Source organism: Phaethon lepturus, unplaced genomic scaffold, assembly GCF_000687285.1.
Source record: "Phaethon lepturus isolate BGI_N335 unplaced genomic scaffold, ASM68728v1 scaffold6064, whole genome shotgun sequence".
In the NCBI taxonomy this organism is placed as follows: Eukaryota; Metazoa; Chordata; class Aves; order Phaethontiformes; family Phaethontidae; genus Phaethon; species Phaethon lepturus.
The window spans coordinates 11947-37278 of record NW_010535346.1 but is presented as its reverse complement, the minus strand read 5'-3'; the positions used below and the strand labels follow the sequence as shown (position 1 = coordinate 37278).

Genomic DNA, 25332 nt, shown 5'->3' with positions numbered 1-25332 from the left:
GCCTCCCCCTGGAGCACCTCTGGGCTTGGCCCTCAAGAAGAAGAGCATCCCACAGCCAACGAACGCCCTCAAGTCCTTCAACTGGTCCAAGCTGCCAGAGGTAAGCCAGGCAATAATCCGAGCAGTGAAACCTGAGGTGCTGGATGGCCACCTGGTGCCATGAGGGCAAGTGAGCAGGGGACCCCAAGCCCTGCAGTCCTCCCGCTGTCTTGCAGAACAAGCTGGCAGGCACCGTGTGGACCGACATAGATGACGCAAAAGTGTTCAAAATCCTGGACCTTGAAGACCTGGAAAGGACGTTCTCTGCCTACCAAAGACAGCAGGTAACGGCTGGCCCGGGGCATGTGCGGGCATCTGGGCAGGGCACCGCTGTTACGAGATCGCACAGTTTCACTCATGGTCTCAAAACACATCTCGTGTCATTATTTCATATCAACACCATGTTTGCCAGATTGACACAATCTGCTTTATCCTCTCATCTGCATGCCGGTGCCTTTGTGTTGAAGCGGCCATTGATGGCTCATTGTGCCTGATTTCAGCCCTGCCCACACACCTGACCATGTGTGTCATGAAGATGGATCACAAAACAGAAAAAAAAAGAGACAGGGAATGTATGAAAATAGCCCCCAGATGTGGCCACAGTTGGGTAATATTTTTGGATCGCTCTTAACAGCAACTGCTTCATGTCTCTGTATTGGGTGGAAAATTTCTATCCCTCTCTGGCCAAGAAGGACTAAGTTTTGCCCACATCCACCATGGGTGGATCTCTTCTTTTATTTTTGTAGTAAGCCCAGAGCAAAATGTGAGCTTTGAACAAAAAAGCAAATCCCAAACCAAAATAATGACACTGCAGGCAAAAGTCTCTGCTTTTTAATCTCCTGCTCAAGCAATATGGCCCCAGTTTGGAAGGCATCAAAGCACATGAAGAAAATTAGACACTTACTTTACCCCAGGCAGGACCACGATGAGCAAATGCAATGAGTTTTTCAAGAAAGCAGGAGAAAAAGCAAGGAGAGAGGCTGGGAAAGTGATCTTCCACTGCTGAACATCTGGCTTCATAGCTGGGAGGAGAGGACAGCTTGTCCCACTCTTGCCAGGTTCAGGTGGAGGGACGGTGCCAGGAGGGAGTGGGCCCGACACATAAGCTTCTTAGGAAATGTGAGAGTTTAATCCCTTCAGAAGCTAATTGAGGGAAAGATCAGGGTGGATTAAAGCAGGGCAAATATCAAGAGTAACCCAGCAGACGTACGTGCTGCCCTGGTGCGTTTCGGGAACACACAGTGCTGGCTCTTTCCCCCGGCATTTTTGGAACTTGACTCATGCCTACTGAAGGGCACATCTGAAGACAAGAAATGGAAATGGAAGGGGAGCAAGAATAGAAACCCAGTGTGTCAGCTGGACGGTTCACCCTCTGGCTTGCCTGCCCAAGTCTGTGAATCACCTGGTGTGCTGCAGATTATTGCCAGGCAGGTATTTTAAAATAATTTGGCTTTGCTGAGGTCTTGCTGGGTGAAGTGGCTGGTTAGTATCAGGGACAGCAAGAAGGAGGATATGCCACAAGGAGAGCTGTGACACAGGCTTGCGCCCCAGATGGGACCAAAAGGGAGCTGAACGTGGGAGCCAGAGTCTGGGGTGGGACTGGCAGAAGATGCTGCAAGAGTGTCTGGAAGGGAGATTGGGAAAGAGGAGGCGAAAGCTCACCTGTGAGGTGCTTCTGGGGCTGGAGCCACCTTTGGGAGCATGACGCACGAATTCTTTGCGGCTCATCCAAGCTTCATGGTAGCACCAGTTTGTGCGAGTTAAGTGACAGGACACATCGCCCTGGACCTGAGGGCATGCGACTGCTCGCCTGCGAGTCCCCAGGGTGCCCCGCTTGCAGTGCCGGCATGGGGAGGGGGTTGCCAGCAGCACGGCAACGTGCATGCACCAGGACGCGGCGTTATATGCGGACCTTGGGATAACACACGCAGCACGGGGCTCTTCACATGCGGTGTGGGGCTGGGGGAGCTCCATTCCAATGGCCTGTCCCTGCGGGGAAGGAGGATGAAGGAATGCCTTAATAATTTGCAGCAGTTTTGAGCAGTAGCTGGTTTCTCTTCTGAGGAAGCAGTGAGGGAGCAGGGATTTCTCCTCCCTGCTGCCCGTCTCGAGCCCTTGGCTGAAAATCACGTCCTTGGTGATCACACCTCTCACTTGTCCTCAGACGCAGTGTGGGACATGAGGGGCTGCCTGCCTGCCCGTGCCCCAAGCAAACTGGGTGCTCCGAAATCGCACGGCCGGGCGGTACGTCACTGTGGCCGATGTCCCAGCAGGGTTCAGGGACAGCGTGCAGAGGTGTGTGTGGTGCAGAGACCCCTCAGACCCCCCAGAAGTAGCTGTTGCGGCACTGCTGTTGATGGGACTTGGGTATTTTTATTGCCATAGTGCGTGGGAATCCCTAAGTAGTGCACAGACCTGAGACTTAATGATGTACTTAATTTTAAGCATCTCTTTAAATGCTTTTCCCCCAGGGTGGGATGTAAATGCAGGCTATAAAGTGAGCTCTGCAACTCTCAGGAAAGGCTGTTTCCATGCGGGGAGGATGGGAGCCCTGTGGCCTTCCTGGGGCTCAGCGTCCCTGCCCCGTGCTGTCAGGAAAGCTCATATCCTCCTTCTGAAGCTCTGCAGATGTCCCCATCCCTGGTGGAGGGCTCAGCCCTGCAGCTGTGTGCGATACCAGCGTTTACGAATCTTCCTAGATATGACAGAAAAACCTGCAGGAGCTCTGCGTTTCAGGCTGTGGCATGAGGACCCGACAGGACTGGGGGTAGCTGCTTAAGGACGTGCATGTGGTGATGGAGGAAAGCAAGTCTAGGGCCATCAGGGCTTAGATGTGCTACACAGGTCTCCGCGCCTCCGTCGGAGATGTTTTGAGAGCCTGCAAGGGGAAGAGGCTGGGAGTGGTGCTGATAAGTGGCAGGGACACGGCCAGGGCAGTCCTGGCAGGTCCCGCAGTGGTGAGTGATGTAGAAGAGCCGGAGCCAAGTGGTAAAAATATGTGTTGTTGAACCAGGGGCTTAGCAGTGAGCTGGGAAAGAATTCATCTCCCAAAAAAGGATGAAAGAAGAAAAGCCTCCAGCTCCTCCATGCAAGCGAGAGTGACCTGCGCAGGGGCCAAGGGAAACGGGTGGGGAGCGTTTGTGGGGACCGTGACAGCAGATTTAAAGCTACTTCTTACACCACCATCCTGCAGCAGGGAAAGGGGCAGGGGTGAGGCTGGTTTGAGGCAGAGGGTTTTTGTAATGAGCCTTTTCTGTACCTTAATGCATGGGGAACCCTCCCTCTCCTGGAGCAGGGGCCTGCAGGAGGATCACTGCATCCTTCTCCTTTCCAGCAGCGTAGGGCAAGTCTGAGCTGTGTGGGGCAGGTCTGGGCACTGGGATGGAAGGAGGGCTTCCTTATCAAGGACCAGTTAAATGAACAAGAAGAAATCCATTGCTGCTTGTGGGTGTGCTTTGTGCCTGTCCCACAAAGGAGCCTGCTGAGAAGAGCTTGCTTTATGAAACACCAATCCTTTACAACCTTGACATATCCACGGGGTTAATTCTGCCTTTGCAACAGCCTCATGTCCAGCAAAATTCTACAGTTTTTCATCTAACCTCCCTGAAATACAGCGGTGGCAGCTTAGGTGTCCTTATTCAGGGTCTGCAGGTCCCCCTTGCCTTGCAAAGCCCCCAGTGTGGTGGCGTTGCCGGAGCTCTGCTCCTGGGGAGGGTCGTGGCAGCTCTTTGACACACGTTTCTGTGCAGATGGGTGCAACGCTGCCTCGGGAACCACTCGGTGCAGCGCCGTGCCGGGGTGCCCGCACTGCACCCCATGGGCACCCAGCCCTCTGCCGACGAAAGGGTCGGTCGCTCCTTTTTTTTGTCTGAAGTTTCTTTGCCTGTGGGCACGTCTTACTCTGCTTCATGGCCACAGCGTTTCTGTGGGATCGAGGAAAGCCTTGATGCGTTGCTTTTTAGCCACAGGGCTTGCTGTCTTCATGGCTCAGGCCCCAGCGGGTGCCGGTCCCGCAGCCCCAGGCGTTTGGTGGCATCTAACAGAGCCCTTTCCCATCCTCCCACCCAGAGCCACTTGTGGGTCCTGGGCTGATCCGGCCTTGGCAGCCGCTCAGGGGAAAACCTGCATAAACAAGGTTTCCTTTAAAAAGACAGCTGTGTTTGGGGATGACCAACTCGAACGAGGCACGTGGGTCATCCATCACCTCCATGCGGAGGGGCTGGAGGGAACCTCCTTTGTAAACCAACTGTGTTTGGACCCATCTAGCCCCTCCACTCATGGCCTGCCTTCTCTTTTTTAAAAAAAAAGTAATCAACCATTTACGCACCTTGAAACCTTCTTCCCCATCACGGAGCTGCCGGCTGGTCTCTTGAGCCAAGCACAAAAAAAAACCAAAACCAAAGGTGCAGCCCAGGGAACGAGGAGGGAGAACCCTCTTGTGTGTGTACACGTGTGTGGTGCCGGCTTTGCCGCACGTGCTTCCAGTCTGCTGCGGGGAGCCTGGCAGGACAACCAGGTCTTCGGAGGAGCATCATGCCGGTGGGGCATCAGGGTGACATTTTGGCCAGGGTGCTGAGCCCTGGAGAAGGGGGGGTGTCCCTGCCGGAGGAGAAGTCATGGGGAAACGTGTTGCCATGGCAAACGGTAAAGTTTTACTGCGGCCAGATTTGCTCCAGGATGAGCCTCTCGTTATTTCCACTTGAAAGCCCTGTTTTTCCTGGCAGTTGCACTGGCATTTCAGTCCCTCAGATTTGCAAAAACTAGCAATTTTCTTCCCCGGCACAGCGGGCTGAGCGGTGCTGTGCCTTCAGGCCAGCGCTTGCCGGCTCTGGCGCAGAGCAGTGGCAGGGCTTGGCCAGCGTCCTCCTCCCTCATCCCATGTCCCCTCCTCAAGCAGCAGCACCTTGGCCTGATCCATTCATGGAGCCACCTCTCCCTCTCCTGCCAGCCCTCCCCTTTCTGCACATCCTTCAATCCTCACCGCATTTTCCCGTGCATCCCCCCTGTTTCGGCGCTGGCAGACCCCGAGTGCCTCTCCGTGCTGCCGAGCCTCCCGTGTTGCACTCTCCCCTTGTCTGTGCTTCAATTCCTTTCGGTTTCGCTGAGATCACTGAACTGCATGTGTTTTTACTGCCTTTTTCCATGCTTCTGCTATGGCCGTAGGACTTCTTTGTGAACGGTAACTCCAGACAGGTAAGCGAGCGTCCGCAGGAGCCCGGTGCCTGCAAGTGGTGAGGGCAGGGTGAGAGCGGGGCTGGGCACGTGGGGGACGTGCGCTGCTGTGGGGTTTGACGTGCGGCGAAGTGGGGTTTAAATCAGAGAAGTACAAAGATCGTCAGGAAGGAGCAGCTTGGAAGTTGATGCCAGGGAGGCTGGTAAGTAAGAAGCTGCTCTCTCTGCTGTCTGGGCGGACATCAAAGCCAATGTCCGTGTCCAGGGGTTGAATTTTCAGATGCGGCTTAACATGGAGAAGCTGCCACCACTGGGCACTTTTGCTTTTCAAAAGATGGAAATAAATAAACTCGTACCTGCACATTGAAGCTCTCTTTTGTCGTGGCCAAAACAGGCAAGGCACATGAGAGGGGCAGCTGATGGTAGGTGACTTGGGGCTTGCCTGCCTTCACCTGCCACCGCCTTTGTCCTACACCACCTGTCCCAGCATATTCCTGCTTCTTACCACTGGTTTTTTTCTTTCAAGCAAGAAAAAGAGTAAAAAACGGGAGTTTCTGTGCTCAGTCTCGACCCATGCAGTGGCTGTGTGCCAGGTCTCCCACACTCACAGACGTTTAGCGCAGATCTGTAGCCCATGGGACCTTACAGCTCCAGGTTGTGTTCCTTCCAGAAGGATTGAATAGCTGGCTTTTAATTGATTAACCTTACTAAACCATGCGATATGGTAAATTAAAACCGGGGGCAACATGAACCCCTAGGGCAACCCTGCAAAGTTGCTGTTACGTAGATCTGCCCATTCGCCTGCAACCGCAATTCGGTATATCGTTACTCATTTGAAGGTAACGTATTTAAGCTGCTTAGGAGCTGAAGGTGCTCATGCCACACCAATTCCTGCTTTCTCATCCCTTATTTTGGGAACATTTCCCTGAAAGAGCAGCAAGTGCTGCAGGCTGCGTTTGAAGTCTGGTAGCTTGTGTTGGTTAGCTTGCTGGGGAGGACTGGTGCGTGAAGGGCGACTGCAGATGTTTGGAGCCGGGGTGAAGAACAAGAGTGATGCTGAGTGTGTGCAGCAGCCCATAATGAAATATTTCATGCGAGGATTTAATGAAGTATCACAAATATGTATGCTAAGAAAGCCCAGCTTTGTTTATTCAGCAGCGCCTGTGTGTTTGCAGATTCTTAAATCTTCCCTGTCTGAGAAAATATTTACATTTCTAACCAGTGGCTTCAAAGCCAGCTCTGGTTTATGAAGCGACTTACAGTGTTTCAGTTACAGGCGATGGGTTTTACCCGTACCCCGTGGTGACACTCCTGATTAATGGGGGTCCGCTGTGTATTACGCTGCTATGTGCTGGGAGTACTAAATGTTTTTGCTTCTCCATGGCTTTTCTCCAGGCTTTTTTTTTTTTTTTCCCCCCTTGTTTTTTTGTAGAAGGAAGATGCTATCGATGACACCTTGAGTTCCCGGCATAAGGTCAAGGAGCTCTCGGTGATAGATGGACGGAGAGCTCAGAACTGCAATATCCTCCTCTCCAGGTACAGTTAACACCTTCTCGCCCTCCAGGGCATGGGGGGATGCTTGATAACCTGCCCTGGGCCAGGGAGCTGCTCCTTGTCCCCAGGGGGGCATTTAGTGACAGGAGCCAGCACGGGAGGAGAGCTGGCGACACCTGAACCCGGCTGTAGCCTTACACCGTTCATGGCAGGGTGGTGCCGGGGGGAGATGTGATTGACTGGGTACGTGGCAATTCGGTGTCCCCGGGAAGCCTCAGAGGGGCTGGGGTACCCAGTGAGGATTTATAGGGGATGGGGAGGGGGGTGATTTCACCTCTTCTCTTCCTCAGCCTGGGTTTTGTTTGCTCTTTGGGGGTGGTTGGAGAGGGTCTCTCTCAGGCTGGGGAAAGCGCTGGGTATTGGCGGGGGGCGGGGGGCGGCAGGGGCATTTTTTTTCAGCGTAATTCAGCCAGGGTCTGACTGCCCGCACGGGTGTCCTGTGCCACATCTGGATTTCGGGAAGGAGACTTCCCCTTCTTACAGCTGCCCAGCCCCGCTGGGGTGACAGCCTCCCACGCACCCCTTGCCAGGCAGGCTCAGTGCTGCTACCAGCAATTTAATCCAACCCCCAGACTGCTGCCAAGAGGATAAAAAGGGCTTTTTTCATCAAGATAAACTACACCAGTAAGACTGACTCCAGAGAAAGGAGAAACCAGGCTGCAGTGGTCTGAAAGGATGAACCATCAGTGTAGCTACTTGGAAAAAAAAAGCCAAGCAGCAGTAGAAAATGCCACTTGTTTCTGACTCACCCAGAAAAAAAATTCCCAACAGCAGTAAAATATAGCTCCATTCAGAAATACTTGCTCTGCTGCCTGGAAGTGCAGAAGCTGTTGTGCCACCCAGGACTGGCGGGGATGGAGCAGCATCGCTGGCAGGTTGGGCATGCAGCCGCGGCACCCAAAGTCTGTGTTTTCCCAGACCATGGGTCAGTGGAGCCAGTGCCTTGCCTGGGCAGCCCAGCAAGGGTTTCCTTCCCTAGAAAGCATGCAGAGGCTGATGTCTGCAAAAAAAAACCCTCTGGGTGGATAACTCGCGGTCCCTGGTGCTTCTTCAAGCTCTCCTGGAGGTGGTCCAGAGCCCCGTGGGCAGCGGGAGGGATGAGTGCAGCGAGCCGTGTGCCTCAGCATTTCGTGGTAAAGTTGCCGTATTCACGGCCATTTCTGCTCTGGGTTGCTTCTGGGGATTGTCATACTTCTAGCAGACCAAATAAAAAGGATGACGACAAAAGTGGAGTTTAAAGCAGCAGGCAAATGAGCGCATCTATGGCAGCCAGCTATTACCAAGTAAAGTGATGGCATTTGGGGCACTGGCTGGGCTGCTCCCTGCCGTACTTAGGCTGAGCACATTCAGAGTGGGTTTAGGTGTAATTCAGCAAGAGGTTGAAGTGTATAATTAAGCACACAGGTAGCCCCTTCGGTGGGAAGGGGAGCTACCCAAGCACTTGACTCAAATGTATCTTGCCTGAGTAAAGGTCTTAATTTCATCTCACCATTTCTCTTCCAAGAAAGCGATGGCTGGAAACGAGTTGCCAGTAATTAATCCCACAAAAAGGGCACAACATGGAGGCTGCTGCCTGTCTGCCCTCCCCTTTGGGTTGTTTCCTAGGGGAGAAGTGGGATCAGACCTGCCCTGCAGCGTGGTCCCCAGGACTCTCATACGGCTTTTCCCGGGCGCATCCCACAGCATCGGGGCCCTGCGGGGCGAGCGGCTCTGGGGAAGCAATGGCGTGTGCCAGCCGCTGCTTTGGAGGTGCCTTTGGTTCATGCCATGGTGCTCCCGGGGACGCACGGGTGGAGGGGCCAGCGAGGCAAGGCGTTTCTCTAGCACTGCAGCGGCAGCCAAATCTGCTCCTTCCCCCATTTCTGCAAGTGACCAAAATCGTGTTTCTCTCCCCAAATCCCTTTGGGTGATTTACTCTTGACAGCAAACCGCTAAAAGGAAGAGCAGGGTCAGGATGAAGCCCAAGCATCCTGCAGCCTCCCAAGGGCCTCCGTAGGCTCAGATCCAGCCCCTGCATCTCCAGCAGACTCCCTGTGACCTTGGGCAAACCCCTTCATCTCTGCCCACCCCAGTTGCCTATCCCTAAACTGGGCAGAGCAGCGGGTCCCTGGTCCCAGTGTTCCAAAGGGACTGGTCTCGCAGGGTGGCTCGCTGCAGCCGGGCTGCTGCTCTCCTGCCTCGCTGGCGCAGCCACCACGGGGACGAGCGGACTTTCACATGCGAAAGGACCTGCAAGCTTGGCCCCTTATTTAGCCCAGACATTTGTTAGCTCACCAGGCATTGTCTGGCTTGCAGCGTGGAAAGATTACAGACAGCAAGATACTTTATCTCTCTCTGTAGATTTAGTTTTTTGCCTGTTTCCCTTGCTTTGGGAGAAATTACTGCGCAGTGAGATCACTGGATTTTCCTCCAGCTTGTAATGCAGCACAAGAGTATTTTTAACACTTGCTTTTTTTCTTCTTTTTTTTTTGGAGAATGCTTTGCCAATGTCAGTGCATTATCAGGTCCTCCTCTGTCAACCACCACGTCCTTGCTTTTGCTCCCTGTATACCTGTGTGTATTTTTAGTGCTGCTTTCTGCAGGATGCAAATCAAGCCCTTGCTCCATCGCTTTCTGCATGTGCTGGTGGTGAATGGCTCATTTGATTCCTCGCTCCGGTGAGGCGGCGTGGAGCATTTTTGTCGAATGAATGTGGCTTTTCAAGAGGGCGCGTCTCTTTCCCAGTGGAATTCGTTTTTTCCCTTCACACTTATTACGTCCTCTGCGGGATTCTACAAAAGCCACGCAAAATAGCCCCACGCCTGTCAGGCTGGCGAGCTGTCACTTCGGATCGGCGGGCTGCTGGCTTTAAATCCCTGTGACAGCAAGTCCTGTGACCCCGTTCCTCTCAGACGGCTTGCGTTCGACAGCTGCTGCCAACAATGATAATTATTATGGTTATAGATAAGCTTCTAGCTTTCACTGGCCTCTTTCCCATCAAATTGTCTGAGAAGCTGTTTTCTGCTGGCGCCCTGCACTTGCTCTCTGCCGATGCCGGGGCAGTCTCTTGTTCTTGGCACTGGGTTTTGATGATTCCTGAGAAAAGTTTTTTCAGCCTCTTTTTTTTTTTTTTAAAGTATATTCTATTATTGACTTTGCTTTTAATGAGCATGGCTTACAAAAGTCACTCTCGTCTTTTACCACCCTTCTGGAGACAATCACGGTGGAAAGTGTGTGCTTTAAATGTTCACTTTGGCTTCGGATGAGGCATAGCTGCCTACCAGCCCCCTCCTCCCAGGAGCGTTTTTGCCTCCCAGAGAACCCCCAAATGTCCAAACCCAGCCAGTGTCTGCTTTTCACCGGGGTGGGGACCGATGTGACATTTGAGCTGTCATGTCACCGCTTGGGTGTAAAAGGAGTCCTCCTGCAGCTTCGTATCCCACCTCAGGTCATGTCCATCCCAGCCACTGCCCTTATGGGGGACAGGCAGGGTGTCCCCAGGACATGGCTGCTCGTCACTGCGAGCATCAGAGGGGACATTTTCCATCGATCCTGGGTTTACTCCTTGTGGGGCACCCTAGGAATTGTCCTGGGTGCTGCTCAGTGCAATCTTTGAGCTTCCTCCCCTGGCTGAGCTGAGGTTTTCACTCACTCCTCGTTTAACAAACTCTCTCTTGGGGGGCTCCCTCAAGCAAGAGGTGAGAGAGGACTGGGTACGAGATGAGAAACATGAGCTCATATGGAACAAATATTTACTTGCCAGGTCTGTAAGATCCACCAGCCTTGATAATGCTAATCCTTCACTCCAGTCTTGAGCAAAAGATTTCAAGCTAAACCAAGCCCTTGCTAGCATGGTCTTAGAGACCAGCACCCTTCCTGCTTCAGCTTCATCTTCCAAAAGTTAGCTCTGCAGTCACGATCTGGTCCCCAAAGAAATGTTTAGGACTGGGGATGCCTCCTCATTTAATTACTTGGAATGATCAAGTCAGCTCCCGATCTTTTTGATCTGCTGATCAGGTTGACTTCCAAGGTCTCACATCCCTCCACAGAGTGTGTTTCTGGTTTCAGCTCATTCCTTTGAGCCACATCCAGTGTTTCAGCATCCCGTGGCAGCGCTGATTACTGAGACTGGGGCAATGGGTTTCCTTAAAGCCCATGAACAGGTCTTTTCAACCGTGCGACTTTTCTGTGCACGCAAGTATGGGGGATTATATTTTTTTAAACTGTATCTATTGCAATGGTTTTAACCATCACTGCAAGCTGGGCAAGGGATAGGGTGTTGGCAGACAGAGTTGCAGGACTTTCTGGGCTTTCCCGCATTTCAATTATTTTATCAACCACAATGCAAAAACATGAAGAAAAATATATTTGGTTTTGCAATTGGAGTCCTTGCAGGGAGCAGTCATGGGGAGTGCTGCCGACATCATATGAAACTGTAACTGATGGCTGCTGCAATTTGGGGCTATGTCTTCAATTCCTGTTACGTGAAGTGATGGAAGAAAAAGGCGGGGGGTGGGGCTGGTTTCCAACCTCTTACACTTTGAAGCACATTGAATCCCCACCCCCCAAAAAAAAAAAGCTGATGGGTTTCCTGGGATGCTGAGCATCTGCTTCCCCAAATTTTTTACTTCTTTCCCTTTCTTCCTCTAGAGAGACTCCAGCCGAAGGCGGCAGGCAGGGATGGGGGAGGCGATGTTCAAATCCAAGAAAAGCAGCAGAAATTGGCCGTGTTTTCCTCAGGGGTTGTGCCAACGGGTTCAGGAGCAGCGCTGGGCTGTGCTGAGCCCAGGCTGGGCTGCGCTGCCGACAGGGAGCGTGACCCCCACTGGCCCCATGGCCTTCGGGGATGCTGACGCTGCAGGAGCAGCACTGCTGTGGGCAAGAGTTACATATAAAATTTATTTATTTTTAATACGTGTACTACTTACAATACTTACATAAACCACTATGAAACAGGGATGGCAGCTGCGGTGTGGGGAGAGGGAACTGGCCGGCGGCGTTCGACCCCGCATTCGCAGCGGGGCTGCTCTGTGCTGCGCCTTGGCAGAGCGCGGCCCTGCCGCGTCCTCACGCGTCCTTCGTCATAGCACGCCGTACAGTGTCATTTGTGGTGCTGCTGCCGGCCAGGAGTTAAGCTGTTCACGTCGCATGGGTGTGTAGGAAATGCTCCTCAGCGCTGTGCGATTGCTGGGCTGAGAATAACTCTCCTTCCCCCTCCACCTCACAGGCTGAAACTCTCGAACGAGGAGATCAAACGAGCGATTTTGACGATGGACGAGCAGGAGGACCTCCCAAAAGACATGCTGGAGCAGGTGGGCAATGTGTCTCATGCTCCTCCGTGGTTGCCTCATGCTGAGACCACACTGTGCAAGGTGCTCGGGACCAAACCGTGGCTTTGGGAATGTGTTGGGGCCCCAAATTATTTACCAACCTCATGTTGAAAAACCACCCAAGTGGGCTGGAGCAGCAGGAAAGCAGCTCGGTCATAGCATTGGCGCTGGGAGCAGCATGGCCTCCACGTGCCATCCTGTACCTGGGTCTGCCCTGGGACCCCAAGGCTGAGCCAGTTGCCCATTTTGTGGCTGCAGCATGAGCCCGGTAGGGTTTTATTTTTGAAAGCTTGTTCAGCATTTGTGCAGCCCTCAAAAAGGGAATCCCATTTTCACCCCCTCTGAATCCCTCTGGAAGCATTTTAGTCACCTGTCCTTAAAGCTGAGCTGGTAATTGCTCTTTCAGCAGAGACATGGAAGGATTCGTTGCACAAGATTTCCACCTGCAAATAGGTAGAGTTGGAACAAATGAGATTCCCTGACATCTTGGGCAGAGCTGATGTCAAAACCTCCTTGGAGCAGACATAGTACATCTATTGTAAAACGAGAGTGATGGCAGGGCAGAAGCAAGAGACACTAATGTGATGGGGTAATGGGAGGAAGATCACAGGGACAGTGATAATACTTATTTCACAGGTGCCTTGGGGTCACTGTCTGCACATGCTGAAAAGGTAGTAGATTCAAGCAAATAAATGACCATTTTGCTCTTGAAAAAGCTGTGCACAGACCTCATGTCCACAAGTGTGCTTTCCCTTGTTTAGCTCCTGAAGTTTGTTCCTGAAAAGGGTGACATTGACCTCCTGGAAGAGCATAAGCACGAGCTGGACCGTATGGCCAAGGCTGACAGGTTCCTCTTCGAAATGAGCAGGTTAGTGGCCCAAGAGACATGTGTTTTGGCCAGTGACTGCACAGGCTGGTTGCAAGGCAGCTTTTTAATGGACCCTCGTTGGGAAAGATGCCCTGTTTGCTGTTTTTCACATCAAGAAATGAGTGGGCCAAAGCAAGGTGCTCCCACCCATAAGGATCACTTGTGATGCTGTGCTCCTAAAATCAGGGTTGTGCGTCCCAGAGAAGCAGCAGCTGGACAAAGCAGGGGGGAGGGATGGGGAGATGGATCCTCTGGAGAGAGGTGTTGGCTTCCCAGGTCATGTCCCGACACATTTCCCCTCTCATTCAGGGGAGAATAGCTCAGTCTGGCACAACTCTGTGAAAGTGCACCATCTGCATCGTGGGCCAGGTGGGACGTGCTGTTCGAATGGTAACACGATGCTCCTTTCCCCTTCACACAAACATATCCTAATGAATACTCAAGACTGATGTATGTAAATTTTGCCCTGCTGTGTAGATGAGTCCCACTCCTCACCTCGGGAATGACTCATTCCTGGGGGTCCTGAGAATATATGAGATGGAAAGGAAATGTTATTTATTCCTGCTCCTGGTAGCAATCATTTACAGCTTAGAAGTCTTCAGGCATGACTAACCTTATCTTTTGCATGCACATCCTCTAGAGATGCTGGTTTAAAATTTTGAAGCTCCTTATTTAAATCCAACTGAGTATTGAGCTCTTTGAATTTCTTAGCTGAACTTCAAGCCAGTCACTTGTTTGCCAAGTCAGTGAGTTTTACAACCTGAGATTGTACTTGGACACCAAAAATAGAAACGCTCCTGTCCTCCCTGAGAAATGCACCGATGAACAGCAGGGCAATGCACCGTGTAGTTGCTGAGTGTCAAAGACAGGCAGGACAGAGCTGTGAAGTTCAGACCTGAGCCCTCAGGGCTGGAAGATGCTCAGAATTAGCTTTCCTATTACAGGTCACCTTTCTTCTTCACAGTCTCTTGCCCAAGTGTTGCTCCCATGCTTTCATCTTTGGAAAGCACAACATGCCAATGCAAATATTTTCCTTGATTTCCAGCACAGCTTCTTAATTTGCCCTGTGGTCTGTAACTGAGTGTGATGTCTTTGTCACCTCTAATTAGTACAACGACAGCGTAGCCCATGGCCTTGTCTGTGAGCACATCTCCCATGGGTCCCTGGTCCAAATGACTCAAATCAGACTGCCATTTGTGTACAAGTGAGATCTTGTTTAGGCTAAATACAACTGACAGGAGCAGAGCTGTCACTAACTTGCCCGTCCCTAACTTGCCCGGGAAAGGGCTGGATGGGGCTGTGTTGGTGGCTATCCAGCCCAGGCCATCATTTGGAGGATCTGAAGGTCCAGTTTTGTTAGTGCTGGTGGTTGGTGTGCCTGTGTCCAGCCACAGCTCATCACAAGCCATTGCGAGCCCAGACCTCATCAGCATCTTTGCTAAGGAGTGGTCATATATGAACTGTTTGTTCATAGCAATAGGGTGTAAAAATGTACTTGTTGAACCTGCTGAGTTAAGGATAGGCCTAAGCACGTTCTTAAGAGCCCACCTGGATCCACCCCAGGACAGCTGTAGCTTCAGTTGTCATTTTTTCCCATCCTAGCATAGCTTCAGGGAGAAATGCGGTCATTATTTTTTAATCACCGTGGCTCAAGCAAGCTTTGTAAGCACAGCTGTGAGCAGCAGAGCAGCGGAGCTCCGCCTGGAGCAACCAACGCTCAAGCCGCACCTCTTTTTTTTTCCAGGATAAACCATTATCAGCAAAGGCTGCAGTCCCTCTACTTCAAGAAGAAGTTTGCAGAGAGAGTTGCAGAAGTCAAACCCAAAGTGGAAGGCAAGTGACCGGGCCTGCTAAGGGCTCTGTGGCGGCACGGGGAGCACTCATAGGAAGACCCTCCATGCCAGGGCGAGTGATGGTCCACGTGGAGGTTGCAGTGACACAGGGGAAGGGAGGGAGATGGTGGTCACTCTTTGGTCATGGGGGCACTGAAGGGGTTGCTGCAAGAAAAGGGGACTGCTGTGCTGTCATGGCATGGGGTAACGTCCCACACCTCTGCTTTCAGCCATCCGCGCCGGCTCCAAGGCGGTGCTGCACAGCAGCAGCCTCCAGCAGCTGCTGGAGGTGGTCCTGGCCTTTGGGAACTACATGAACAAGGGCCAGAGGGGAAATGCCTTCGGGTTTAAGATCTCCAGCCTCAACAAGATCGCAGACACCAAGTCCAGCATTGACAAGTGAGCAGCCCCTGCCCTCGTCCTCGGTAGCGTCCACGGGCCCCAGGGATGCTGGGGGAACGGAGGGGTCGTTAGCACTGTCTCTGGGGTGTGGGTAGGTGAGAGCAGTCCCCTTTCTCCTGCCATCCCATCTGGCACATCCAATGAAGCAAGCATCCATTTTTGGAGCGGAAGAGATGTCAAGGGAAGCCAAGCTGCAGATCAGCATGGGGATGGCCTTTCCTTCTTGGGCCGGCTAAAGAGTAGCCGATGACTGCAAGGGTCATCCTCCAAATGCTTTTTCCCTTCTTTGAGAAGCCCAGAGCCATCGTGCTGTGGTGTGACAGCCGTCCACAGGGGAGGACACTGCACAGGCAGTCCCAGGGGCTCCTCTCCACGGGGATCCCCTGTGCAGTCCCCCCCACCCTGCTGCAGCCATCGCCTGGTTCACTCTCCCCTGCTGAGCTCCGTGCACGGAGCAAGAGGAGCTGGGTCAGGTCTCAAACCTGCCTGGTCTCATCCAGCAGTAAAGACAACGGAGGACAGGAATGGTGGTGCTCAGGTCACTTCCCCGGGTCCCTGCTATGGAGAGCCCTTGCTGCAGGGACCAGGCTGCTCTGCACTGTGGCTGTGCGTGGGACAGACCCATCCCACGTCCCCTGCTCTGGGGTCCAGACAGGCAGTGAGCAGCATCACTGCAGAAATCCCAAATAGCTTGTTACCAAGTTTGGGATTTAACCAGGGTGTTCAACTGAGCTCTCAGCTCGCCGTGGTGCCGCTACGCTGACCTCGCCACTCCTCTCTCCTAGGAACATCACCCTTCTGCACTATCTCATCACTATCGTTGAAAAGAAATATCCCAAAGTCCTCCGCTTGCATGAGGAGCTGCGAGACATCCCGCAGGCAGCTAAAGTCAAGTAAGCAGGGATTTAGGTGGTGCTTAGGGAGTGCCGGGAGTGCCTTTCCCTTCGCTTCAGCTTGCCTTTCGTGTCCCCCTCCCCTGCTCGCGCTCCGGGCCAGATCCTGGCCACCGGGCTGGGCCCTGTGCTTTGGCCACGCTGGCCCGAGAGCAGCCCCCGAGGCAGGAGCAAACATCACCTGGTGGCTTTAAATCTCAGCCCTTGCAGCGAAAGGGCTGGGAGCCTCTGACCGACCGCGAGGGAGGAGAGCTGCTTGGAGCAGCCGTTTCCTGTTGTTATCTCACCGCAGAAGCATTTAATTAATTTCTAATGGTACGTTAAGTAATCCGGGAGGAAGCAGTTGCGGTGTGGCTGCAGATAAAGGGCAGCTGTTTATCTGCGCGTGGTGGGGAGGCTTTGCCTGCAGCACGGGCAGGACCAGGCAGCGGTGCAAGGGGCTCACCTGCCTCCAGGTCCTGCCTGGCCCTGGTTTCACCACCAACAGTGGAGCTTCTGGTGTTTGCAACGAGCTTTTATACCCTGTCCGCCTCCCGGTGACCTGTTCGGAGCAGGCTGCCGCTGTCTCTTTGCTGGCGGAGGCCCCTGTTCAGCAAAGCCCTTAAACACACACTGAACTTTTAAGTGCAGGAGGAGTCTGCTGTCGTGCTGCAGAGCCCTCAAGAATGTGCTGAAGTCCCTCTGAAATCAATGAGGTTCTGTTTCAGTTTTAAAGATCAGCGGGAGCCTACGGGCTTTGCTGCTTCGGGGACCTGAGCAGCAAAGATCACACGTTTCTGCAGTCAGCACGTGTTCCTGTTAGCCGTGGACATGAAAAGGGCCTGAAACTGCACCTTTTTAGAGAGGGGATGGTAAATATGCACAGAGTTTACGGCAGCTTGAGGGTCTTTCAAGTTTCAAAGTGCTCTTGTAGCAATAGCAGCGTCCCCGCAGAAGATCTGTAATGTGCAAAGCAAGCGTCCTTGCATTTAAAATGTAAAATAATTGTCAGCCATAAGGATTAAACGAAGCGATAGGACAAGTCTTGGCGTGCGAGGAGCGTGTGGCTGCTGCACTTGTAGGCATCGGCTGAAGATGTGGTCGAGCCGGGCACACTCCCTCGGCAGTGCAGGCTCCGGCTTTCTCATGCTCATCTATCTGCAGCTGTTGTACAGATATACGTATGGGAAAGAAAACGTCAGCGTAGAAGGGGTTTTTTTCCCCCTGAACTTTATCATTTTGCTCTAAACTGGACACCATATGTAATATTTGGGTTTGGTCCAATCTACAGTGAAACCAAAAAGTTTCTAAAGCTCTGGAAAACCCTAAATTCCCCCCAGCTCTTGCAGCTGTGAAGCAAAATTGCCGCCTCTGTCAATCCCACCACTAGTAATGAACTGCTGGAGCACAGGGCTCCCAAAACTGCATTTTCCCAGACTAAACCTGCCAGGAACACTTGCCCCATGACCCGACGTCAGCGTTTCCAGGGACCCCAGCCTTAGGACAGACACCCCTGGAAAGACATCAAGACTGTGGTCATTGAGTCTTTGTGAGAAAGCTTCCACTCAGATGTAGTGGTAGAATCCTGTAAGCACTTGAACTTGACACTCATCAGGGGCTTGAGCCTTGTGTAAGCACAGTCAGGGCCAGACGTGATGATTTTTTTTTTTTTTATTATTTCCTATATTTGGATTGTGTCCCTTTATGAAAGCCTTGTTGCCTGGAAGGATGCTTTGCATGGCATTCACCTAACCATGGTTCCCTGAAAAATTGTCTGCTGTGCAATGGGACAACAAGCCTATCTTCTGTTGGCCCTCGAGAGAGGAAGAGAAATCTGTGCCCAACAACTCTCTTCTGGGCTCTCCTTTTGCTTGGACAGGTCTGGAGGCTGCTGAGCTTACTAAGCCTGCACAGTCCCCTTGATGAAAAATAGAGAAAAGTGCTTTGCTTTAAAACAAGCAACTGCAGCCACTTTGAGATGGGTGGCTGCCCTAGCTTAGAGGCTGTCAGCCCAATCTGCTGTTTGAAACATGCTGGTCTGCAAACAAGAGGCAATGTGCTGGGGTCTTTTCAGTGGAAAAATACGGTCAAATTGGTCAGGGAGTCATAGAATTTGCTGGGCAAGGCTGAAAATTAACATCCTGCCATTTCCAACAGTATGACCGAGCTGGAGAAAGAAATAAACACTCTGAGGAGCGGCCTGAGAGCGGTGGAGACTGTAAGTATTATTTAAATCAAATATAGTCCAGCCTGGCTCCAAGTACCGCGGCATCCCTCCTTAGGGAGGCAGGCGAGGGAGCTCCCAGCAAAGCTGCATTTATCTCACATCCTGGAGATCTGTTTGTCTTTCCTTCCTGCCCTGCACATGCGCCTGTCCTCTTAGGGCTGTTTTGGCACCGAAGTTACCGTATGTGGTTAGGCACGTGCATGGTTTATATCTAATATGCCAAGAGGGGCTGAGTAAGCTTAGTGATGATGCCCGTGGAGGACCTGTGATGTGCTGAGGGGTCTCTCTTTGGCTGTAAAGCCACAGAGGGCTGGGGCTTGGGCTGAGAAACACTTCTGCAGCCCGGCTGGAGTGGTGATGAAACGGTGGAGGTATCCCGAAGGACTCGCTGTCTTGCTAAATTACGCTGCTTCCATAATCTCTCCTGCAGGATTTGGGCTTGAAAGTGTACTGCAGGCATGGTATTGAAAACGGGGTAATCCATGGTCTCATGCATGACGGGAGGGAGCAGCGGTGGCGGTGCAGCCAGTACCTGTGGCACTGGTGCAGGTGCACACCCAACAGCACTACCGGAGGCTGATGGTATTGGTGTCCCTCATCAGCCAGGGCCTGACCAGGTTTACATTTTTTTTTCCCAAAGGAGCTGGACTTCCAGAAGTCTCAGGTTCAGCAAACAGGTGACAAGTTTGTGTCTGTTGTCAGCCAGTTCATTACCTTAGCCAGCTTCAGCTTCTCGGATGTCGAGGATCTTCTGATGGAAGCGAAAGAGCTGGTAAGGTCACCAACATCCTGGAGATCCGTGTAGCGTTTCAGCCTTTCCTCCAGGCAACAGGGGAGGGATGATCCTGGCTTCCCAGAGCACAGGCTGTGTGTTAACATCTCAGATATCTGCCCTCCGAGATGGTGCGAGTGTCCTGCTGAGACCCTGACATGGGAAAGGTGCTGGACTGCTCTTTATGGTTTGTTTGGAGTGGCTGGGTGGGTGCATCCCTGTTTGTCCCCAGGGTCTTTTTCCTGCTCCACAACCAAACATGCCAGGGGACCACAGGTCAGGCCAACAGACTGCTTCTGGGATGCAAGATGTGCTGTAGAAAGCTGAGAGATATGTGTCTATTTTTTGGAAGTGCAAGGCAGGGGCTAGCCATGTGATGGTTGTGTCCATCAGAGGAGGAGATGATAGGTCATTTGTGAGGACCTGAGTTTTGGTGAAGAGTTTTCACTCAAGCCTAGAGAGCTTGCTTTGCTTTTTGTGTCTAAAATGGAAATATCCCAGTTTTGGTGGCTTTAGAGTTAGGAGTGAGGCAACTGGGGCATCTTGGCCAATGAAAGTAGAAGGTGGCAAGAAAGCAGGCTGCTCTGTCTGGTGTTAATGGAAGAGGAGGAAAGGCTTCAGGCTGGACATGAGGTCACCCAGAGGTTGCTGTCAGAGTCAATCCAGGCTGCCCGAGTGACTCCACTTCTATAGCGCAAAATAACATCAAATGCGAAGCATCAAATAACTTCAGTCTGAGACCTGCCCAGCTCTTCTCTCCAGAGAAGAGGGAGAGGAGCTCAGTGACATGAAACGAGTCCAACTTCAGACCTGGTTAGAGAAGCTACTTAAAAGGTTTGCCTTCCCCTTCCCCAGAGTAATGCCTTGGTGAGTGTTTTGCAGCCATGTGCAATGACCTCTTGCCATTTTGTCCTTTTCTCCCTGCCAGGCTAGTTTAAATCACAGCAAAGGGGTGGCCATTGGCTTACATCTTTGATTCTCAAGCACCTTTTGCTTCCCCTCCAGCAAAGGGACACACAGCTGGTTTCCATTTCCTCCAAGAACCGCCCTCCAGTGTCTCCTCCTTGGCCTGGCCTTCATCTTGATTGAAGTGGCAGGGAGATAGTCCAGCACAGGCTGTTTTAGAGGTCCCATCCTTGTCCCACTGCATGAGCTACCTCTCCAAAGCCAGAAGTTAGCAAGTGTCACCACCTCCTTCTCCCAGGTTGTACCAGTGTCCAGCTAGCACTGTCCTTCAGACCATCCACCCATGCTTGGGCATTATGATTGACCATTGCCTTCCTGAGGCCATGGCTAACCCAGGCTAACCTTTTAAATTGTTGGTAACCTGGCAGATCTTGCCTTCAGTGAGTTAGGACTGTGGAGATGGTGATAATGCTCTGCAGACTGTATTGTCTTCTGCTGACTTGACTGGATTTGGAGGAAAAGGTCCCCAGAGCCCACTGAAGTCCACTCTGAAGCAATGCGCAGCTGTTCCCATGGTTATTGGATAGGATGGGCTGTGTGAAGTGCAACAGCTCTTTGCTTTTTAAACACATGTCCAGATTCAAATTACGTTACTGCTTTCTCTTTGGAAAGCAGAAATATCATTATTTTATAAACTTTATATCCCGCAAGGATAACATTTTCAGCCTCTCCCCCCGCCACCAGAATCTCCTGTAACATGGCAGAGAATCTAGTATCTTGATGAAAATCAACAAGAATAACCTCAATTACTTTGACTTATATAGTGGCTGCTCTCAGATTCCTCCCTGCATCTTGAAGTGCTAAGTCACTTAAGTAAACAAAGAAATAAAAATGCCCTAAATGTCTTTTGAAGAGCCTGGGGCACCCCCGCAAATAAAACTAAATCATATAGACAGTCTTTAAAAATGTTCCTCTTGGTCCACCCAGCAAAATCAAAGCAGCTAATAAATCTGTTTGTGCTTTGATTTTGTTTTCCCTTTCTTTTAAGCGTGCTTATCTCCAGAATGCACCATCACAATTTTAACAAACTTTCTGTGCACAAAGAGTCTCCTTCAAGCTGAAAGTGAGAACCAAGGATGTCAGTCCCAAGGATGACTTGTGGGCTCCTCTGGGACCAGGACCCATTGGCAGATTGTGGATGTCCTGTCCTGACCCTTGCTATGGCTTCATTCGACTCCCTTACAGTAGTGGTGTGCAAACAGCACGAAAGGCTGGAAAACTCCCTATTTCCCTACCCAGGGCTGTGCCTGAGCCCAGGCAGAAACATCTTTTAGAAGTTTCACCAACACATTTGGTTTCAATAGCAGAGCATGTGGCAATGATAAATAATACCCCAAAAATACTTCAAAGAAAAACTTAAAAGTGTGAGTTTCCCTTCCCCTGCCGTGTTTACTATTAGTTTTATGTCTTCGGTCTTCGGTCCCACAATATTTTGCTTCCTTGTTTTTACTGCTGCTTAGTTAATAAAGTTGAGCTGGGGTGGGGAGGGACTCAGCAGAGCCAGAGGCAAGAAGGGTTGTGTGGGGGATGTTTTAGGAGAGGAGGCTTGGGAGTGATGCAGGTCAGCTCTTACAGGGCAGCAGGTAAAACATCAGATGATTTATTTCATGTTTAAGTCAAGGCTTGATGAAGCAAAGCCCTGCTCTCCACCATGGCCACTGGTAGCGTTTCTCGCCACTCCATCAGGTCAAAGGCTTCCCATGGAGGGTTTCACTGGTGCAGTGGGTATCTCCAAGACTGATGGACCTCTGTCTCCTCTCTCCCAGTTTTCCAAGGCTGTGAAGCACTTTGGAGAAGACACAGACAAAATGCAGCCCGATGAGTTCTTTGGCATCTTTGACCAGTTCCTTCAAGCCGTGACTGAGGCCAAGCAGGAGAACGAGAACATGAGGAGGAGGAAGGAGGAAGAGGAGCGCCGGGCACGCATGGAGGCACAGGTGAGCATGCACCAGCAAGTCCGGCAGCAACTTTGGGACACCCAGGGATGGCAACTGTGCCGTGCTGTCCCCAGCAGCTGCCCTTGGCCACGGTGGCACAGGGACTACTGAAGGCTGGGCAAAGAGCTTCTGTGCTCTTAGACCCTCCTGCTTTTCGCTCTTGATTGCTTAATTAACTAATGCCCTTGGGTTGGTGAGATCTCAGAGATAAAATATGCAGCAGAGCTGGTGCTGCCTGTGAGCTGCTGTGACTGCCCCACCAGCAGCAGCCATGGAGCTGTGGACCTCAGCCCATGGGTTGTATCAATAACCCTGACCAGCTCTCACGTGCTAAATGCTAGGGTGGGAAACAGCTCTTGTTTCATGGGTTTGGGGGTCACTACCTTGTGTCGGGCACCCCCACAACCTCCTGCATGAGGGTATGATGTCTCCTTTCCCCCCTCCTGCCATGGCACATAGCTGAAGGAGCAGCGGGAGCGGGAGCGCAAGGCGAGGAAGGCGAAGGAGAGCGGCGAGGAAGGTGGCGAGTTCGACGATCTTGTCTCGGCCCTGCGCTCAGGCGAAGTCTTCGACAAGGACCTCTCCAAGCTGAAGCGCAACCGCAAGCGTATTGCCAACCAGCTGGCCGACAGCGGCCGCGAGAGGCCTGTCACCAAGCTCAACTTCTGAAACAAACAACAACAAAACTCAACAAAAAAGGCAAGTTAGTCTTTTTGAAGTGGCTGGGGGGGGGATTCCCATTATACTGCCTTGCGATTCAAAGCGAAACAGTGGCACGCTCTTTCTCCCCGCGGGCAAGTGTGAGTGTATATACCGTGTATATAGTCGGGTCGGGCACGCGGATGGAGGTGCATGGGCAGCCCAACTTGATGGGTGCCAGTGCCACCTCCTCCCCTCCAACCCCCCCGAAAAGTAGTTCTCCCCATGCACAAGCACAATGCCGCGTCCATGGAGCAAGAGACGACCCAACCCAGAGACGCCGGTGGTCCCCGTGGCCCCCAAAGGCAATGGGAAGCCGCTCCCCGCTGCTCTCCTGCTCAGACCCACCCCGGACCCTTTGCGGGGGAACGCCTTGCGCACAAGCCGAGCGGTTTAAAGAAGAAAAGAAAAAAACAAAGTTGACTGAACTTTAATCTGTTGGCTGTTTTTTTTGTCGTTGTTGTGATTATTCCAAAAAACTCTCAGACCTGTGCTTTTGCACTGGTTCCCAACCTCGGCACCACAGGCGCTCATGGCGATGCTCTTCCCATCGTCCTTGGGAAACGCTCTTTCTCCTCTTACCACCACCTTGCTAAAGGAAAAAGTTTACCCCCAAGTGCTTATCGCTCTAACGCCACACAGATGTATTTATACTTTTATAACGTTTTCTGGCCCAAGACGGTGGGAAAGGTCGGTTCTCAGAGGAGACGAAGAGCATAAACTTTTGCGTTGTAATTTTTATTCTTGCTTTCTGTTCAATGGGACAAACTGTATCCTCTGTAAAGGTGGGTCAGGACCGAAGGCCTCTGATATACAAAGAGGCTGGTGCAAAACCTGCCGGCTTTAACCCACCTTCTTTTCTCTTTTCTTTATCGGACACACAGAAGCAGCGATGCCAAGAAACACTCATCTCTTAGCCAGGTCCTTTTTCCACTGGTTTACTGCTCGTTGTCATTGCAAATTTGTAAGCAGAACTACCTGTCAAATGTCAGTCCAAAAAAAAAGACAAAAAAAAAAAAAAAATAATTCAAAGCTCTCAGGGAGTAATAATTTAAAGGTTTAGAAAATTAAGAATTGGAGAATAAAAAGTAACCACCATTAACATATTAACATTTCTATTCTTAAATTATGCTGAGTATATAGAGGACTGTTACTTTTTACTTTTATTTATTTGTGGGGTGTTTTTAAGAAAACAAAACAAAACCTTTTTATACCACCAATACTTTTGTGATCTTTTTTTTTTGTTTGTTTGTTCTTTTTCCTGTGGAGAGATGAGTTTGTCCCTGTTGCACTAGATATTAACACTATTTGAAATAAGGTCGGGTTTTCTTTTTTGTCAGATAATCGGTATTACTGGTGGGGTATGGGATGTCAGTTAACTATATGTACTGTATAGCAAAAGTGCTGTTTAAACTAATTTGTATAAAAAAATATGGTTCTAAGCACCTGAAGGCCATGGGGTCTGCGTGCTGAGTGAAAGCTGTGAAATCTCTCTCTAGCCAGAGTTGTCAAGAGCTGTGGTTTTACCATTTTGTTCTTCTCTTCATTGCAACTTTTGACGCACTGTAGAATAAAAAAAAAAAAAAGATTAAAAAAAAGAAAAGACTTTCTGAGTAGCATTTAAAGCAGTAATAAATAAAGCAGGTAAGCGGAAAAAAGTCCAGCACCTCATATCCAAGCAGCTGCAAAACCTGCAGATTATGTTCAAAGGTGAAGTTAAGCACTTTGCTTTAAGAAGGAGGGGGAAATAAAGACAAAAGGTAATGATAATACTATTCCTTAACTAAAGTGCCTCTATTTATATTTTTTATTTATGGCTGAAAAAATGGGGCTGATACAATTGAGGGAAGGGACTTTGGGGGGAATTTAAAATATTAAAAAAAGAAGAAAAAAAAGGTTAAATAAAAAAGTCTGGCCTCTGACGGTTTAAGGAATGGTTGGTCACACGTGTTTAATTCGAAAGGCGGTGGGAGTCGGAAAGGGCAATCGCCTCCCGGGGTCCCTGGGTGCGGGGCTCGGCCGCCAGCACCCACCCCCGGCTCCTGCCTCCGCAACCCCAGTGCCACATCAGGACCTTTCCTGACAGATTTCCTCTTGCCCTTCCAAACCCTTTTTTTTTTTTTTTTAATTGTTTTACAACAGCCTCGTTATCGGGCTAAGTTTGCCATTTCTTTGTTTTCTTTAAAAAAAAATATATATCTCTATAAATAAATGCAAAGGCTGTGTGCAGGTAATTCCATGTGCCATTGTTGAAAACTACTTTTAGATTGGTGCTGGTGTAAGTAGCCACTCTTTTCTCTTGGGTGTGTATTTTAAAGATGATTTTTTTTTTAATAATGCCAAAAAGAAAAAAAATAATTCCATAATAATTTGTAAACTGAAGTATATGTCTTGGACCTTATTAGCTTCGTAGTGACCAAGGTAGTCTGTTAGGTGCAAGGATGTTAGTAGTCTTAGCTAGTGGGAAATGCTGTGTAATGTTATGAGACTGTACATTTTCTAAGATGGCAATATGCAATAAAGAAAAACAATTTCAGTGAGTGTACATGGCAGAGCCACGAGTTATTTTTCAAACCAGCAGCGTCTCCCCAGGGTCACCGGTGGGAAAAAAAATGGGTTATTTGGGGTTGTTGGAGTACGGGTGTATGTGCAGCCATTGCTGGAGTTGGCTGCTACCTCACTT

At 50.9% G+C, this 25332-nt stretch overlaps 1 protein-coding gene across 1 annotated transcript; it reads left to right on the top strand.

The window, feature by feature from the left end:
* Positions 1-7: 7 nt before the first annotated feature.
* Positions 8-22619, top strand: LOC104619770 (disheveled-associated activator of morphogenesis 1-like; the record flags this gene model as incomplete). The annotated part of the gene is made up of 13 exons (XM_010285770.1): positions 8-100; positions 216-323; positions 5203-5232; positions 6644-6747; positions 11972-12056; positions 12836-12942; positions 14687-14775; positions 15005-15173; positions 15962-16069; positions 18206-18266; positions 18916-19047; positions 21780-21950; positions 22410-22619. Coding segments are annotated over 13 exons (1467 nt in total), but the record flags the coding sequence as incomplete, so codon positions are not given.
* Positions 22620-25332: the final 2713 nt, after the last annotated feature.